The sequence below is a fragment of the Dipodomys merriami genome, unplaced genomic scaffold, assembly GCF_024711535.1.
Source record: "Dipodomys merriami isolate MVZ:Mamm:240054 unplaced genomic scaffold, mDipMer1.0.p SCAF_4, whole genome shotgun sequence".
In the NCBI taxonomy this organism is placed as follows: domain Eukaryota; kingdom Metazoa; phylum Chordata; class Mammalia; order Rodentia; family Heteromyidae; genus Dipodomys; species Dipodomys merriami.
In genome coordinates, this window is record NW_027205603.1 from 32550501 (window position 1) to 32570333 (window position 19833).

The following is a 19833-nucleotide window of genomic DNA, read 5'->3' on the forward strand; positions in this document are numbered from 1 at the left end:
CTATTTAAAAATAAATTCTACCATTTATTCACACACATGCACACCTACATCCACACCCACATCATGAAAGAGAATAGCTCTTAGTAATTTTTAAACATTTCTTGACATTTTTGTTTATATGTAACGAATCAAAATAAATGTCTTATGCATATGTAATCAGAAAAGGTAAATAAGACATTTATATCAAACCTGTTGAACATTCTATCTGCATTATCAAATCTTCCATTCTGTAGGCACAGCATATACTCTGGAGCTAAAGGGAGACATAATAAGACGTTACATCATGCCACCATCTAGAATCTAGTCTGAGGAGCCAAGTAAAACAGACTGCATTGGGGGACCCTGAGCAGCCTTACCAATCCTGACGAGATAAAAGAGCACGTAGCCTGGGGAAGAGTAATGACTTCCATACATGAACTTTGGCTCAGGCATCTCCTGGTAGCGTGTCTATAACATAGGAAGAAATAGTGCTAAGTGCTGGCCAGAAAGTCGTGGCTGACTTAAGAGACCTGGCACAGACACATTGTCCTCCCTCACTCCCTCCTGGGCAGGAAGAAGTGAGGACAACAAGGGAAGAGCACTAGTGACCATTCCTGCCACAGGTCCTTCAGATTACTTAACTTTGTGTTAACAGCATTAGTTTAGATAAAAACAGAATGGATTTTGTTCATCTCTCAATGTATAGAGAATACTTTCATGAAAATAATTCAGAAACCCTTAAAGGAGTCTCCAACCTAGCTCCAGAATGAATACTAGACCAAAAAAATGCAAATAGTAATAAGCAGTGATATTGGTGGTGAGAAGAGGAATAACAACTCATTCTGCAGGACCGGTGAGATATTCCTACAGCCTCTCCTCTGAGGCTGGGAGAAAGCAGAGTCCAGGGCTCATTGTGTGACTTAAAAACCAAGAATCCTGCATCCAGTCCACATACCAGCAGTCTCTCTAGTCTTTCCTTATTCAGGGCTCCCACTGGCTTACTAAGATCCCGGAAGGTTGCTGGATTTGACAAGTCTGTAAATATAAATAAATAAATAAGTACTTCAGCTTATACCACTCCTTAACTGATCCAAATTAACACACTTATTTCTACAAAGTAATTTTAAGATAGACATGAATCCATGAAGAATAGCATTTATATTTGTTATACAGCAGCACAGAAAAGCACTGTACAGAAAAGTAGTACCTTTAATCTGGCTTTGAATGTGAATTTCTTCAAACAATTATTTTCTGATTAAAAACAGAAAATTGCCAGGGGCTGGTTGGCTCACATCTGTAATCCTAGATACTTAGGAGGCTTAGATCTGAGAATCAAAGTTGGAATCCAGCCCAGGCAGGAAAGTCCGTGAGACTCTTATCTCCAATTAACTACCAAAAATCCAGAAATAGAGCTGTGGCTCAAGGGGTAGAGGGCTAGTTTTGAGCAAAATGGCTCAGGGACAGTGCTCAGGCCCTGAATTCAAGCCCCATGACTGACAAAAAAAAATTTCTTTTCAAATGAAACATAAAAATTAAACTAATTAAAAAGCTCATTATTTTACTCTTCTTAAATTCCTAAAACAATCTATTCTTTCAGTTACAAAGGTTCAACTCAAACTGTCAAAAGCAGCTAATTTTATTTTTAAAAATTATGAAGTAAAATTTAAAATATCACATTTTTATTAAAATAATTTGAGGGAACAAGACAGAAGTCTATGTACCACAAAACTAAAATGGCTTTCATTAATGTAATTATGGATGATTTTTTATTTCTTCCTTTCTGATCTTTTATAATGAATAATTTGAGGGGAGTAATCATAAGTTTTTTTAATATTTGAAAATAATTTGATCAACAGTCATAATTTTCAATAAGAAAATTAAATATTTCAAAACTTGGTACTTACAAATAATAATAACACCAGATTAAAATTATCCTTTTTTTCTTATATATATATCCTTCAAGAGATGGCAAAGAAAATATATGTGTGTGTGCGTATGTGTGTGTGTGTGTGCGCATGGAAACTGATCATCTTTAAAAATAAAGATGAATGAGCTCTAACTTCTTCACTTACCACATCATAATGCTAAAACAGAACGTCATCTCTCCTTAAAAACTATTAAGAAAGATGACAATGTCAGATTTAGTTTTGTCAGCATCCACACATGCAGCACTTACCCAGTTCTGTGCTGTGATAGTCATTAATTATCCACGGAAACACAGGGTACTGAGATAAGTCATTACAGCTGCGGTCGGCCAGGTTGTTGAGGTGCAAGAGGTACTGATAGTTGGACAGATGTCCTCGCTGCCACTGTAGCATATAGCTCTCAGCAGTGTGCTCTGCAACATGGTGCTCTAATGGGAAACAGACCCAGGATGTGTCACTGCAATCACTTTTACTTCACATGTAAGCACTAGCTGCTTAAAAATCTAGTCACAAACTTCTTGAACATATTTTTTTGTTACTGGATCTTGAACACAGAGCCTGGTTGCTGTCCCTTGGCTTTTTTTTACTGAAGGCTGTGAAGCTCTACTACATGAGCCACATCATTCTTCCAGCTTTTTTTCCTTCAGTTAATTAGAGATAAAAGTCTTATAGACTTTCCTGCCTGGAGCTGGCTTCAAACCATGACCCTCAGATCTCAGCCTCCTGAGAAGCTAGGATTCTGTAGGTATAAGCCACCAACACCCAGCTGGAACATACATTTTAAAATAAAGAAATATAGGCTGTTGATTAGTTTTCCCGAAGTAGTTGCTTAGAGTATAAAGGAATCAACTACCCTAAAAACAAGTACATTTTGTATTTTGTTCAGAAAATTCTGCTTTCAAATTTTCATCAAGCAACTTAACTCACATGTTGATTCAATATTTATTTTTATTTTTATTTTTTTTTTGCCAATCTTAAGGCTTGAACTCAGGGGTTGGGCACTGTCCCTGAGCTTCTTTTGCTCAAGGCTAGCACTCTACCACTTGAGTTACAGCTCCACTTCTGGCTTTTTTTCTGTTTATGTGGTATGAAGGAATCAAACCCAGGGCTTCATGCATACAAGGAAAGCACTGTACCACCAAGCTACATTCCCAGCCCCTCAATATTTATTCTTATTTAGATTTAGCAAGTTACTAATCAGCCAACAGGAAAATTAAAGTATTTCTGTTACCCCTCATTTCCACTCTGGAAACCCCTCTGCAAACCAAGGAACAACCTTAGCATCATTTCAAAGGGAGCTGACAGCTTGAGAAAATATGTTTTAGGTCATGACACAGTTCTGACTTGAGATTTTAGGACTTACCATAAAGTTGAATTTTTTTTGCTATAATTTTGTTATAATCAGGAAAATAAGATAAAATAAAAATCAGGAACTAGAGATAAAAGCAAAGTTGTAGGAAAACTATATTTACAAATTAAATAAACTTAAAACGGCTCAGGAGTGGAAAAAAACATTAACTACAAACCTGTATAATAAGATAGATTACTTCTTGGAAAAATAAACTATTCCTTCTTGTAGGAAAATTTCATATCTAGGGAAAGATGTACTTTACCATATGGCTCATAAAGATTTCATTGCACACTAAAAGTTAAACAAAATTCAGATAGTAATCAAATCCCAACATTCATTTAAAAAATTCATTTATACTGATCTGACAACCTTGTAAACTTGGTTTAATTTAGTCATACAGTTAGATTAAAAAATTCAAGTTCAATAACAACAATATAAAGGTGGAAAATTCCATGTTTTCCTTGAAACACTGAACAGTCATTAATGAAATTATCCTGCTAGCCTGAAGTATACACAGCTCAAGTGTTGCTTGTGCATGGTTCACCACAATCAGTGACTGTATTGTCTCACATTCAGACACACAATCTTTAATTTCCATTAGACCAATAGAAGACATGAATGAATATAAAAACATCCGGGTAGATTCTTCATAATTCATTCAATTTGGAGGTCATTGAAAGAGTTAAAACAGATAAAAATTATCTAGAGTTTTAAAAACACATAACTAAAATGAACTATTACCTACATGAATTTAATATTCCCCCTTCCCCCCCTTTTTTTGTTGGTCATGGGGCCTGAACTCTAGGCCTGGGTGCTGTCCCTCAGTTCTTCAGCTCAAGGCTAGCACTCTACCACTTGAGCCACAGTGCCACTTCCAGCTTTTTCTTCTTATATGGTGCTGAGGAATCGAACCCACCACTTAGCCACCTACCCAGCCCCATTTCCCTTGTTTTTTAAGATAAAATTTCAGCAATGACCATTACTGATGGAGGAAAGAAGCAGAATCACAGAAAGAACTCTAGACAGGGCACTTTTCTTCTCTTGTCTGCTGTTAGCTTTTAGGAATGAACTACCATTACATAAGAAGACATAATGAAGGGTGAGCAGCAAACCTAGGTATGTGGCGATAAAATAATAGAGGTCATCTCTGTCTTGAGGTTCATAGAACTTTAGGTAGATGTCAGAACACAGATCGTCTTCAGTGCAAAATACCTCCAAGCCCTATAAATTCAGAAAGAATAACATCATATTCACCTTGAAATCCTATCATAAATTAAAAACTACAAAAGCCTTTTAAACATTTATATTCTTATTTTGTAGATCTTATATTAATATTTCACATCTATACTTTGACTCAGATATCACTTATCTCTCTAAATTTATATTATACATTTACATATACTGTAAAATGTTCTTTGGTAGGTTGAGCACAATGGCTCATGCCCATAGTCTGAGCTACCTGAGACACAGAAATCAGGAGGACTATGGTTTGAGGCCAGAGGCAAAGCATTAATGAGATTCCATGTCAACCATGGGTGTGATGGCATACAGCTGTTATTCCAGCTGGCCCCGGCATAACTGCAAGACTATTCAATAAACAGCTAGAGCCAAAGGGCTAGGGATGTGGCTCAAGTGGTAGAGCACCTGCCTAACAAATTTAAGGTGTGGAGTTCAAACCTTAGGACTGCCAACTTCTGTATGACTCAAAGAAAAAAGAAAAGAAAAGAAAAGAAAGGAAGGGAAGGAAGGAGAGATAGGCTTTGTGAATATTATATTGCAAAGGCTTATTCAGAACAGAAACAGACAAGGATGATAGCCCAAAGTTATCCTGGGTTCAAATTCAGACTATTGCTATTTGCTAGCCAACAGACTTTAAGAAATTAACTCTTGAAGTCTGTTTCTTCATCTGCAACACTAGAAATCATTCATTCCACAGGGATTGTAAGGGCAAAGAGGGAGATGTTATATACATTGATGTTATATACATTGTATAGAAGGCACTTAAGCAATGTTACTTTCATCTTTTTCTTTCCTTTTGCTTTCACTCATTGGCTAGTACTCTACCAAATAAGCCACACCCCCAAACCAATTTCTGTTTTCTGATTGCTCCTATATACCCAGAGGAGATTTCTGATAGTATCCATCTCCCCAGTTCCCTGTTAGAGCTAGAAATGGAGAAGCTTCCTTTTGCATAAATAGGCAGCTAGACAGTTAAATTTCTCAATTCAGAAATTCAGAGATAGTTAAAATTCTACAATGCTTTTACAATGTCTTCAAGTTATTAATAAACCTTCAAAAAGAAGAAAATGAATTTATACTGATGTCCATATAAATTTAAGCATCCACAGAAGTTTAAGGTGGACAATGGGGGAAAAACATACGATTTATGTAGTGATTCTCCCTGTTTCTAAGCCCAAAGACTGTTACATAAGTTAATTTTTACTATAGTCCTACTAAAAACCCAAGTCAATTTCTTTAAAATCTTCCATTGTTCACTTTGAGAACTAGCTACATTGAACAGATGGTGAATAGCACTAGAATGTTCTATAAACATTATTCTAGCCTAAGCCCAGAAAGCATAAAAATTTAGTGTGATAACCCCCACAAAAGAATGTAAAGTGTGAAATCAGAAAGAGAACAAAATTATTCATTAAGAATAGGGCAAGAAGGGGGCTGGGAAGGTGGCTCAGTGGTAGAGTGCTTGCCTTGCATGCCTGAGGCCCTGGGTTTGATTCCTCAGCACCACATAAGCAAAAAGAAAAAAGCTGGAAGTGGCGCTGTGGCTCAAGTGGTAGAGTGCTAGCCTTGAGCTGAAGAGCTGAGGGACAGTGCCCAGGCCCAGAGTTCAGGCCCCACAACCGGACCCCCCTCCCCCCAAAAAAGAATAGGGCAGGAGCTGGGAAGGTGGCTCAGTGGTAGAGTGTTTGCCTTGCATGCATGAGGCCCTGGGTTCCATTCTTCAGTGCCACATAAGCAGAAAAAGCCAGAAGTGGTACTATGGCTTGAGTGGTAGAGCACTAGCCTTGAGCTGAAGAGGTGAGGGACAGTGCCCAGGCCCAGAGTTCAGGCCCCTTGACTGGCCAAAATAAAAAAAAATAAAAATAAAACAGAACAGGGCAAAACATTAAAGGCAGAACCTCTTTGTAGAAAGAAACTACAGGTTAGTCACTAAAGGAAAATTCCAAAGATAAAGGCTTGAAGTAAATTAGGGAGAGTTAAACACCAGGTTAGTGGAATTCAGTAAATAGTAGTAAAACAATCAGCATCTGCCTTAGGGGACTCTCCAGGCCAGGGATGATGCAGAAGACCCAGTGACCTGACTAAGCGGAAATGAAGAACATCTGACCTTTTGCAGAATCTGAGAAAAGGGTGAGGGGGAACCCAGGTATAACCACCAAATTCTGGCTTCTGTACTCCCAGAGCCAAGTTCCTGCTAACTGTAATTCTTGCTTCTGTATCCCCAGCTTGCTTATTGCAAAAATGTCACCTGCGTGTGGCTTATCCCTTTAAAATCCTGCTGTAAGAGGGCTTGGCTGCTACACTCTGAAGCTCTGGGAGCTGGAGGCAGTCACCACATAGCAATAAAGACTCCTAGCCAAATTGAGTGTTGGGGTATCCCGTTGGGAAACAAGGGTACAACATTTCATAATGAGAAACTCAAAGATGCTCTGAGCCCTCATGTTTGTGGAACTAAAAATGTTTTAGCATTGGAACCTCTTTTCCTCTATTGATTTCTAGTATATGCAAGAGAAAAAAAAGCACTTGCCTATAATGGTGTTCACATGCCTATAATATACTTGCACATTTTTAGATCTCTCTCAATAAAGGGTCTGAAAGTCCATAAGCCACCAACCAAACTGAAAGTATGGCAACCATCCACTTAGCCTGGAAATGCACTTGAACTCACCAAAGGCATGAGGCCGTGCCTCCTCTTGTAAATACGGCGGACATCTTGGAGTGTTATCTGGACGACAGGTTTCTTTAAAAAGTAGAAAGACAATGTCAAATATCGCTTAATGTTATGGGGGGGGGTAATTAAATCTTCCCAGAGTATTGTCTAAAGAACTAGAAAGGGAACTCTCAACACAGATCATGCATCTGGTTTTGCATTCTGCTCTGCCATTTTTCAGTAGTTCTGTAACCCTGACTGTGTCTCCTACTTCCCACACAGTACCTCCCAAAGGACAATGCAGTCATCTACCTCTCAGGTTACTGTGAGACTGCTAGATGATGCAGAATTCTGAAGGGCAAGAATAACAACTAAATATGCAGGAGTTCAGCTACATTTTACAGATCAATGGTTTGCTTAGTATACATTTATTCTTGATAGAATCTTTTACCTCCTTAACAATTTCAGTCTATAAAAGACAGAGTCTCTAAACTGTGTCTTAAGGAAGAAGAAAAGTTTCCTCAGTCCATAGAACTTTTGAAACAGTAGAAAATACAGGTGATCAGCCCAAAGGCAAAACTTCCATATCCCTGCGCCCAGGTGAGAGGAAGTAGAAGTACAGAGGCCATGTTATACAATTGTGGAAACTACCTTGAAGACTCCAAGTCAGATCATTGATCCTGGCCCAGAGCCCTGGGAAGGGATGAGTGCTCATACAATGGATCCTGAATCTATAGCATGTACTTATACATTTTTCTATAAATGTTTTACCCAAGCAACAATAATAGCAGTAGCCAAGCCAAAGGTATTCCACCAAGAGAATGTCACTCTAGGCAAGCACACGGGAGAACTTGGCAAGTGTGCACCACCACCTAGTGGACAAAATCCTTCTAGCATCTCTTCTGTTTTAGAGCCATGAATAATAGGGGAAAATACTCCTGATTCAATAAGCAGCATGGACAAATGGCGCAAAACGTACTGCAAGAGTGTCAGGATTGCTCCCCTTTCAAGGATCCACTTCAAAAAGAGACTAGGTATAGGTAAGTAACAAGTGGTGGTGTAGAAATCTTTGCTTTGTGGCCTAGTCCTAAGTCTAAAGTCTTTGTGAAAGAGAAGGAACCCTGCCAAATTGGAATGTAGCATCTCTACCTCATCTCTGGTAGAGTGGAGAATGGCAGGTAACAGTGCTGCCTCAGAGAAGATTCGGATCTACTACTAATCTACACTTAGGAGAGGCAAGAAGTACCAACATAAATGTATGTACACAAATATGCAGGAAACATACATTTCTTTTCCAGCAGTGCTTCCTAGCAGAAAAATGTTAAGTTCCTAGTGACTCTTGGCACCAACAGTGAGGGTGTCAGAATAACAAAAGTAGATTAGAGAAGCTTAAATTTAGGTGACTGGTCACAGGGTCTACACAGGGAGACTATGCAGACATAAAGGCTGGGAATCAGTAAATGATTTTGATCACCACCAAAATTCAAAGGTACAGTGATTTTGATGGCAAACATCTGGAAAACTGCACCTGTAGATGAGGTTACTCCAACCCTGGCCCTGTGGTCTACGTACCGGGTACCCATTGAGAGGCTGAAAATAGAGGTTGGTGTCTGTGATGCACACATGTCCAGGATTTGTCACTAGAGGTGTCACCATTTCTGCTTTGCACTCCATATGGAGCTTTTCGGAAACACTCTGGAATCTGAAAAGATGTTTTGCAACAACATGAAAAGTCAGAATTTGCTACACTGTCTAGATGGTGTGACAGACACATAGCTAAACAGTACAGAATTGCTCAAGTGCTCAGATTCTATGTCTCTTTGAAAAGTCTAAATTATTCCCTCCATAGTGTGCAGACAGCAGTGACCTGAAGTTAGCCAGGGCTACCACAAAGCCTTATTCCAAAAGCAACCTGACAGAATCAACAAGAAAAAGGCTAGACATGTTATTTTTGGAGGTATATATTTTTTAGTTCAGTCTTTACAAGTAAACAAACTGTCCTGCATACAATAAAAACTTACAAGACACAGGAAGAAACAAGAAAATACGACCGATGCTCAAAAAAAAAAAAGACTTAAGAGAAGGAAACCCAAGTGTTGGCTCTGTCAGAACACTAGATGGCCACCATAATGAATACAATCAAGAACATAGAAAGACAGGAAATGGAAACAAGAGGACTTTTCTTTGTTGCTGTTTTTGTTTTATTTTTGTCTTCTTTGTTCATTTATGTCTTTGGGAATGTAAGGGGGACATGGAAATGGAGGGACAAAGGGTAAACAAATATAGCAATGGTACACAATGGATACTATGTTGAAATTAAACTATACAACTTGTGGGTGGGAAAAACTGGGAGAGTGAGGAAAGGGGTGACATTGTCCAAAAGGAAACACATTTTTTTTACCTGATTTATGTATCTGTGCATCACATTTATAATAACAATAAAAAATGTAAAAAGGAACAAAGCAAAAAGGATGAACAACATACGTAAAGAGAGGATTCCAGAAGAGAAAGAGAAAGTATGAAAAACTAACCAAAGGAAATAAATAAAATCTGGCTATCAGAAGTAAGTTAAAGAAGCTTTACAACAGAGTGGACAGAGTAGAAAAGCCCAGTAAAACTAAGAAACAGGTCAAAAAAAATGTCTTGACAGCAATGAGGAAGACAGAGAAAGAGAAGAAGAAAAAATACTGAACCAAATATCTGGCCTCTGAGTAACCATAAAACATAGTAACAGGGCTGAGAATGTGGCTCAGTGGTAGAGTGCTTGCCTTGCATGCATGAGGCCCTGGGTTCGATTCCTCAGCACTACATAAACAGAAAAAGCCGGAAGTGGTGCTGTGGTGTGGTAAAGCACTAGCCTTGAGCTGAAGAGCTGAGGGACAGCGCCCAGGCTTAGAGTTCAAGCCCCACCCCATAACAGACCAAAACAACAACAACATAGTAACATTAAGTACAACATGAAGAAACAACAGGAAATAGAACAAAATATATCCAAGGAGAAAACAGCTGACAACTGATGAAAGCTATCAATTCATGGGTATGTGATATTCTAAAGCATGTGCCGCCATGGTAAAGTAATATGTGTTTCCTCTCTACTTCAAGTTCCTGCACTGAGTTTGTAAAATCCATGTAATTTCCTAAGCAGCAAGGGTACTAGGTGACTGTTTTGTTCTAATATTTGATCTTGGGACATAATTTATGACACAGAGCACTTCCTCCCCTGGGATTTTCTTGATAACAAAGACTCTTATTGGACTTCTGGATATAGTTGGGACACCAAAAAGATCATACCATGATTATAAGGATTGGACCTTTCAACCTCACCCCATCCTTGGTGAAGGGGAGAAAAGCTAGAGAAGGAGTTAATAACAGATCATACTATGTGGTGAAGGCTCCTTAAGAGTCCTTTAAGCTACAAGACTTGGACAACTTCCAAGTTGGTGACCACATCTATGTGCAGAAGGAGTGGCAACTCCCAACTCCATAGGAACTGAAGGACGTGTTCAGGACCATTCCAGACCCCTAAGGATCTCTCCACCTGACTGGTCACCTGCATCCTTTATCACAATCTGACTAATATACTACTAAGTGTTCCATAACTTCTGTGAGCTATTCTAACAAAAGATCAAACCTAAAGAGTAGACTGTGGAAACCTCTGATTTATAGCAAGTTAGAGCATAACTGACAAACTGGACATATAGCTGGTGCCTGAATTGGGGACAGTCGTGTGGGATTGAGTTCCTAACCTGTGCAATTTGAGCTAGCACCTGTGGACAGTGTCAGACTTGAATTGCAGGATACCCAGCTGGAGTCAGAGAATCAACACAGCATCACAAAAGTATTACACATTGGAAGTAGAGTAGGAAAGCTGTGTTTTCTCCTTATACACTGATTCTACAAAGCAGAATGAATACAAAGAAATCACATTGGACTTACAGATAATACCAGTTCCTGTGTCTCCACATGAGAAATCATGGAGTAAAAATCTTTAAAGTGATGATTTAAAAAAACAAAACTATTCTGTATCTAAAAAGGTCCTGCAAAAACTGGTGAGAGAAAAAGCTGAATCTCTTAACAATTAAGAATTAATCCACATTATAAGGAATGCTATAGAAGGTTTTTAGGTATAAGAAAAATGACACCAGATGAATCATATAAAGAAAAAGGAAGATAGCCAGGTGCTGATGGCTCACGTATATAATCTTACCTCCTCAGGAAGCTGAGATCTGAGGACTGTGTTTCAAAGCCAGCCTGGGCAAAAGTTCGTGAGATGCTTACCTTGAATTAACTACTAGAAAACCAGAATTAGAGGTGTGGCTTAAAGTGGTAGAGTGCTAGCTTTGAGAGGAAAAAAAAAAGGCTCAAGGATAGTACCAAGGCCGAGTTCAAGCCTCATGACCAACCAAAAACAAACAAACCAAACCCTAAGGTGGGGGGATGGGGGGGAACCCAGTACTGCTGGGGTTTGAACTCAGGACCTGGGTGCTAACCCTGAAGTTTTTTTTTGCTCAAGGACAGCACTCTACAACTTGAGCCACAGCTCCATTTCTAGCTTTTTGCCATTTAACTGGAGATAAGAGTCTTATGGTCTTTCCTGCTTAGCCTGGCTTGGAACCATGATCCTTAGATTTTAGTCTCTTGAGTAGCTAGGATTACAGGCTTGAGCCACTGGTGCTTGGCCAGCTTGTAGCTTTTTAAACCAGAGCAACTGGTGCTTGGCCAGCTTGTAGCTTTTTAAACCAGAAATACCATTATTGTATTGTGGAGTTTCTAATATGTGTAGAAATTAAAGATAATGAACCACAATAGGCAGGGAAGGCTAAAAAGAATACACTCAAGTATTATTATTATGATTAAAGTAGCACAACATAATATTTGAAGTACAAAGTATATATTTTGAACTCTACAATAGCCATAAAAATAACACAAAGTGATATACCTAAAAAAGTAAATAATAAATAAAACAGCGAACTGAAAGGTTTACCCAAAATAAGGCAAGAAAGCAAGAACAAAGGAACAAAGAACAAATAAGGTGCTAAGATAGTGGGCTGAAAACTATACAATTATATAATCATGATTTATGTACCCAATATTCCAATTTAAAAGAAGAGATTATCAGAATGCATAATACATGATTCAACTATCTAATTATAATGTGTGTTTTTAAGAAATAGGATATATGCACAAACAGGCTAGGCATGGAATGGATGGAAAAGATTTGTCATGCATCAAACAGGTAAAGAGACATGGCTACATGAAAACACCAAGACCAAAGGCATTGCAGATAAAAGAAAAAAGGTGGCACTGCACGTGGATGAAAGATATAACATCAAGAAGCCATTATACATGTAAATAATTAGAAGACATGAGGGAAATGATTCTTAAATATCACTGGCAATCTGAACATCCTTCACTAACTGATAGAATAAGTCAACAAAGCAATAAAGTATATAGCATTAACAATCATTAGACAATAGGATTGAAATGACACTTATAGGACACTATATTCAGCAACTGCAGAGGACACATTCTTTTTTAGGAAACAGATCGATGCTGGGCCATAAAACAAATTTTAACAAATACAAAAAGACAAATCATACAGAATATACTCTCTGACCAAGTAATACTTTAGCAATCAGCAACAATAAGATATTTAAATGTTTGAAATTAAACAACCTACCTCTAATCACATATGGATGGACAGAAATTATAAACTATTTTATACGATAATGCAAATGTAACAAAATTTGTCTAATGCTGCTAAAGCAGTACTGAAAAAGTACTGTAAGTTTAAGTGCTTCTATTACAAAAGAAGGTAGCATATCAGTCAGCTAGGCCTTGTTCTCAAGAAGCTAGTGGAAGTCTACTCTGTTCTTCATAAGCTAAAGGAAGTAAAAGAAAAAAAAAACAGAATCAATCTTAAATAAAATAGAAAAAAGGACAAGAAATTCCAAAGTTGTCATTTGAGCAGTCAATAAAATTGGTAAGCCCTAGCTAATACTGATAAAGTAAAAACAAAGAAAACTTAAGAATCAATACCCCCCAAAAAGTAATCACTATTATGGATTCTGTTAAATTAAAAGGTCATTGACAAATATATGTCAATAAATCTGACAGCTTAAGTTAAATGGACACTTTTTTTTGGATCTACACACTTACCAAAAAAGGTACAAGAGGAAACAAACTAAAGAGCCCTATGTCTGGTTTAAAAATAAAGTAAGCCAAACATGGTTGTTCACACCTATAATTCTAGCACCCAAAAAGTTGAGGTAGGAAGGTCTTAAGTTAGAGGTTACACAGGGCTACATATAGCAAGACTTTGTCTCAAAAAAAAATAACAAATCTCTAAGAACACTTGGAGATCCTAAATAAATCCTATAAAAATTGTACTAAAATGTAAGAAGCAAATAACACCAATCCCACCCACACTTTCCGAATACTGAAGAAATACCTGCCAACATATTTTATGAGATCAGCAGAGCCCTGTTCCAAAACCTGATCAACCTCCAACATTACTGGAGAATGACAGAGCAATATCCTTTATGAATATAGATGCAAAAACACTTAACAAAGCAATTCAGCAATATGTAAAGATAAGGGCACATCATGACCTCAAGTTACATTTATACGAAGTTGACTGAACATTAAAAATAAATGAAAATCAAAAAAAATGAAAATCACAATATGAGCACAATAAAGGAAAATATGATAATGTCCATAAACACTGAAAAAAGAGTTGACAAAAGGCGAGAAAACTGAAAATAAAAAGGTACCTCCTCACGTGATAAAAGGCATCTATGAAGAATGTGGCACAGAGGGTGAGAGCAAGTAGAATATAATGCAAATATATATTTAGCAACAAAATCTCCCCCTATGTAACTGATATAAGCTTAAAATACAATTAAAATTATGCTTTTAGTAATATGAAAAAGAAGATATCAATACTTTTTAAAAAGTGTGGAAACACTAGTATCTCTCTTTTTTGGAAATGAACTTTACAACTAGGGGGAGAGGAGGACTGGGGGAGGAAAAGTGGGAAAGAAATGTACTTATTACCCTACATTTGTAACTGTAACCTCTCTGTACATCACCTTGACAATAAAATAAAATTTAAAAAATAAAAGAAAAAGACAGATAAGAATAAAAAAATTGTGAGATAAAGGACAAAGGGTGAACCAATAACACTGACACTCACAAGACAGTGTATTAGTATCTCTCTTCAACAAGAAAGCATTAAACTCTTTTCTGTAAGCTTTAGAGTACAACAAGGGTATTTGTTCCCATCACATTTATTATTAAGACAATACAATAAGACAGGAAGTAGAAAATAAAAGCCACAGAGATAAGCAGGCCCTAGTGGCCCACACCTGTAATCCTAGCTACCCAGAAAGGCTGAGATTTGAGAATCGCAGTTCAAAACCAGACCCAGCAGGAAAGTCCATGGGACTCTTATCTCCAGTTAACTACCAGAAAACCAGAAGTAGAGCTATGGCTCAAAGTGGTAAAGTACTAGCCTTGAGCAAAAAGAATTCAGGGACAGTGTCCCAGCCTTTAGTTCAAGCCCCAACACACACACACACACACACACACACACACGCACGCACGCACGCACACACACACGAATTACGAATTCAGGGACAGTGTCCCAGCACACACACACACACACACACACACACACACACACACACACACACACACACACACACACACGAATTACGAATTCAGGGACAGTGTCCCAGCACACACACACACACACACACACACACACACACACACACACACACGAATTACGAATTCAGGGACAGTGTCCCAGCCTTTAGTTCAAGCCCCATGACACACACACACACGAATTCAGGGACAGTGTACACACACACACACACGAATTCAGGGACAGTGTCCCAGCCTTTAGTTCAAGCCCCATCACACACACACACACACACACACACACACACACACAAAAACACACACACACACACACACAGATTTTCTTTGAAAGTGTCATTGTTCACAGATTAAATGACTAGAGACATGAGAACTCTTTGCACTCTGAAAAATTCCTCTAGAGCTAATGAGTAAATTTGAGAAAGTTAAATAATATTAGTATTTTAAAAATTATATTGGTTCTATATACAAATAAAAATAATTGGATAATTTTTCAGTAGTCTCAGGGAAATGTCTAGAATATTCTGAAGAAAAGTTGGGAGTGTCTCCATACTAAGCATGTAACAACTGGGAACACTGGATAAGACATAAAGAGAAGGGCTAGGAAGGTGGCTCAGTGGTAGAGTGCTTGCCTTGAATGCATGAGGCCCTGGGTTCGATTCCTCAGCACCACATAGCAGAAAACAAAAAAAAAAAGCCAGAAGTAGTGCTGTGGTAGCATGCTAGTCTTTAGCTAGCATTCAGGCCCCATGACCACACCATCACCACCAACAACAAAAAGACAGAAAGAGAATGCTGCTCTATCCTTCTGTCTTTTTATAACATCTCAAATCAGAGTATCTTAAAAGGATATTTTGAGGATAAAAAATGGGAGAATTGTAAATATGTAGCTACATATTAGATGGTATCAGGAGATAAAGAACAATATCCCTTAATGGATACATGCTAATGGATGTATGCTGAAGGACTCATGGGGGCAATGTCACAATGTCTAACAACTTAGTTTCAAATGATTCAAAAATCGTATTATTTAATACATAATGCAAACATAAAAAGCATGTATATACTATTACTTAAACATAATATATAGTATATAACTAATTATTGTATGTTATGTATAAAATGTACATAATAGATATAATTACACATACATATATACACACATACACACAAAATCCACTGGTGCTCAAGTCCTATATTGTTAAATGGTGTAGTATTTACACATACATCTTCCTGTATACTGGAAAGCTTCCCTAAATTATTTTATAATACCAGTAGGTATTATAAATGACTAAGAGCTATAAAATAGTTGTTATACTGTACTGTTTAGAAGTATTAAGGAAAAAAAGCCTGCACATGTTCAGTAGAGAAGCATTTTTTCAAGTGTTTTCAATCCATAATTGGTTGACTCCACAGGCGCAGTACTCACAAACATAGATAGCTAATTCTAACTGTTAGACAGCTAACATACATATAATGTATATACACACAGAGCACTAACATGAGTGAGCTGAGTCTGCAAGATCTAAAAGCAAATTTGGCAAAATGTTAACAAACTGATACTTCATTGTATTCATTTTTCAACTTAGGAGGATTTGAAATTTTCAATATAAAAAGCAGAGAAAATAGTTTTTTTTTTCAGTAAAAGTATTACTAAGAATGATGAAAGCTCAACTTGGTAAGTCAGTCTTCAGGTTTTTTGATAAATTATACAATACTGGAATATTTTTAGAAAGTATACAATATTAGAATACTTCATTTCATAAATGCAAAAAATATCCTTGAGATTCCTCAGCCTAACATTTCAGAGACTGGGAAATTTTTAACTTTCCTAGCAAACCACTTCTTTTAAACACTGTCATGCTGATGCCCAGACAAATGAGTATAAATAACTAGTTAAACAAATTATACATTCAAAATAGGTCAGGAGAAGGTGATTTTTTTCCTACTATTTCTGTTCCTTTCTAGGATGGAAACTATTTCTACCTCAGCAATTTAAGAACCTAATAAATCTGCCTCTAGAAAAATAGAACAAAAATTAATAGTATCAGTGAAACAAACACAAAAACCATTTACTAGCTTGACAGCTTTAGTAGTAAGCTCTTTAACATGTAATAATGTAGGGTAAGGGTCAGGATGAGTCTAATTCCCAAATCTCACAAAGATGGAAATAAAACAGAATATTACAAAGTAGTCTTATTTATAAACATAAGCTCCTGTGAAAGCCTAGCACATTATCATCCATAAATGAATTAATCTACTCAATCAATGCTTTCTACTTTGTCCTAAAGCATGATTACATAAGCAAAATAAAAATGCTTGCAAATAGACTTGGAAATGCTCATAAATGAGACTGTACACATATAAACAATCTAAAGCTAGTGGAACTGATCACAGGTTGATGGGACAAGTAGAAATCTATTCATTTGTATGTATCAAGAACAACTAGAATATGAAATTTTAGGACAGACCATTAATAAGTCCATCAAAAATAAGATACTGTTTTAAAAAATGTAATACAAGACAGAAAACACTTTCAAGAAGAAAACCATGAAAGGTTTTTAAAGAAGATTCAAGTAAAGAGATAAAACACTATAAGAGTCACTGCAATCATAAGCAAATCCAAAGATTTCATTTTATGGAAACTGACAAGCTGATGCAAATTCATATAGAAATAAGTCAGACCAAGAACAATGAATACATTGTTAAAATAGAAAATAAGATGTGAGACCCTGAACAATTAGACATAAAGTTGCTGTGAACATAGAGTACACAGAAATGAAAATTCAAATAGACCAAATATTAAGGAAGAAAGAGTGAAAGAACATGATAACATAAATTATCATTATTTGTAGAAAATATATTGTACACTTTTGAATACTCAAAAACTCAATGCAAAAACCATTAGCATAATATCACTCTGGGTCCCTGTGGGGCATATGTAGAGTTTAATGTAACTTGAGCAGGCAAAAAAATACTAGCTTAAAGAACTGACAGCTAAGGTGAAATAAATGAGAGTTGTCCACATGCAAAAGAGAAGGCGGTGTATGTTGTAAGCAGAGGAAAAACGAACAAGAGCTCATAGATAAAGGAACACATAAGAAGAGAACCATTTTTTTAAAATAGTAGATGTAAGTATGTGTAAGTAAAATATCAAAGTAAGTCAACTTACAACCGACAAATGTGGTACTGCAAGAAGGTAGAGCACTGAACTCAGGGAAACAAATAGCCAATGAGAGTAGTGAAAAACACGGGCATTCAAGAGCACTGGCCCATGGAAAAGTCTTCACTGAAGGCAATGGCACAGCTTGAAGAATATTCAACGGGCAAATGAGGTAGAGCAGGTTCTTTAGTAAAAGCAGATTTGAAAAGGACATTAGGTCTAGGGATAACGACAGGAGGGACGATAGGAGTCTTGAGTCAGGTGGGAAGACTAAAAGTTGTTATGGTGTTCTGAGTGGAAGGTGACAGTGGCCTGAACTGGGGTAATTCCTGTGCAAAAACAGAAGCAGACAGGCTGGAGAGACAACTGGGTGATAAATAGCTGAGAGGAGGAAAGAGGAAGAAGTCCCATAGATTTCTTATCTTCTTAAGCGGCAGCATTTTCTAAGACTATTTCAATTTTGCTTTCCCATATTCTTTTCTTTTCAGTCAATATTTCTTTTTGCTTGTCTGCAGTGCTGGAGATTGAACCCAAGGCCACTCTGATCATGCTCAATGAGGCCCACAATAAAAATGTCCACTGTTTTCCTAATGAGGAAACAAAATCTGAAAAATAAAAACCAACTTACCTGTTTTTATCAAATGATGTCCTAGCCAAACGAGACTGCAAGATAGCTGTTATCTGTGAGAAGAGAACCAGTTTTAAAAGTAGCAGATCTAAATATGTATAATAAAATATCAATGTAAGTTTATTTACACCCAAAAAACAATTGTTAGAAGCATTTACCATGGCTGTTTGGTCACCTAGTTTGTCAAGGCAGGATGCTCTGTGAAGCTACAAGTACCAGAAACACACACGATTAGTTTTCCTGGAAGGTGATAGCAAGTTATTTCTTAAGGAGCAACAAACATCATCAGCTATCCATGCCATCATGTGCCAACAGGAATATCAGCAGTAATTATGATATGTCTATGGCTTCCTCCTAATAGTTTTCAAATTTAACGTATTTAAGTAAATCTGCAACTTATTTTAAGGGGAGGTTAAATTGGGCACTAGTGACTCAGGAGGCTAAGATTTGAGGATCGCAGTTCAAAGCAAGCCTGGGCAGGAAAACCTGTGAAACTCTTGTTTCCAGTTAACTACCCCCAGAAAAGCCAGAAGTAGAGCTGTGTGGCTCAAGGGATAGAGCACCAGCTTTGAGTGAAAAGGCTAAGGGATAATGTCCAAGCCCTGAGTTAAAAAAAAATTAATGTAGGCAATAAGAAAATCTGAATGTGGAATTTCAAAAGCAGTTTTTGCCTCAGTGTCTGAGTCAAGGGCTTACCTGCAACAATGTCTCCACAACATCTTCGACCTTCCCAGAAACATCCAACTCAAAGACATATTCCATTTTACCCTGGCAAAAGGGGAAGATTTCAAAACAACAAGAAAAGCCACATACCAGCCCTGTTGCTTTAAGATCATCTGCACAACACTGTCTACTAAACACTGCTAAACTCTGCCTACTCCTGCCTAAGGTCTCTGGAATGAGAGCCCTCAGGAGCCTACAGACTCATTGTGAGCCTATTTATTCATTGCCTTTCACTACTGAGGACTCAAGTCTGCTCTTCTTTTTCTGACTCCTGGAAAGGTAGAGTTAGGATTTTTATCTTGAGATTTCTTTTCTTTTAATGGAGGCAGTTATCTATATAAAATTCCATCAAAACTGCTTCTAATTCCATATATTGTGGTACATTGTTTTTGTTTTGCTTTGTTTCCATTTATATTAGGTATTTTTAAATTTCACTGCTGGTTTGTCTGTGATCTACTGTTGTCTAGAATGTGTCAATGGATGTGTGTGTGTGTGTGTGTGTATTTTTGAGTT

General features: G+C 37.3%; 1 protein-coding gene across 3 annotated transcripts in view; it reads right to left on the minus strand.

The window, feature by feature from the left end:
• Nucleotides 1-19833, minus strand: part of Nsmaf (neutral sphingomyelinase activation associated factor) — a 60985-nt gene that overhangs the window by 15436 nt on the left and 25716 nt on the right. For all 3 annotated transcript variants that reach the window (XM_069990770.1, XM_069990769.1, XM_069990771.1), the window contains exons 7-16: nucleotides 19294-19365; nucleotides 18756-18803; nucleotides 18598-18650; nucleotides 8717-8846; nucleotides 7163-7234; nucleotides 4368-4476; nucleotides 2156-2332; nucleotides 935-1014; nucleotides 357-447; nucleotides 190-253 (exon numbers count right to left, since the gene is read on the minus strand). In XM_069990770.1, coding sequence (XP_069846871.1) covers nucleotides 190-253; nucleotides 357-447; nucleotides 935-1014; nucleotides 2156-2332; nucleotides 4368-4476; nucleotides 7163-7234; nucleotides 8717-8846; nucleotides 18598-18650; nucleotides 18756-18803; nucleotides 19294-19365 — 896 coding nt within the window. The remainder of the gene's footprint in view (nucleotides 1-189; nucleotides 254-356; nucleotides 448-934; nucleotides 1015-2155; nucleotides 2333-4367; nucleotides 4477-7162; nucleotides 7235-8716; nucleotides 8847-18597; nucleotides 18651-18755; nucleotides 18804-19293; nucleotides 19366-19833) is intronic.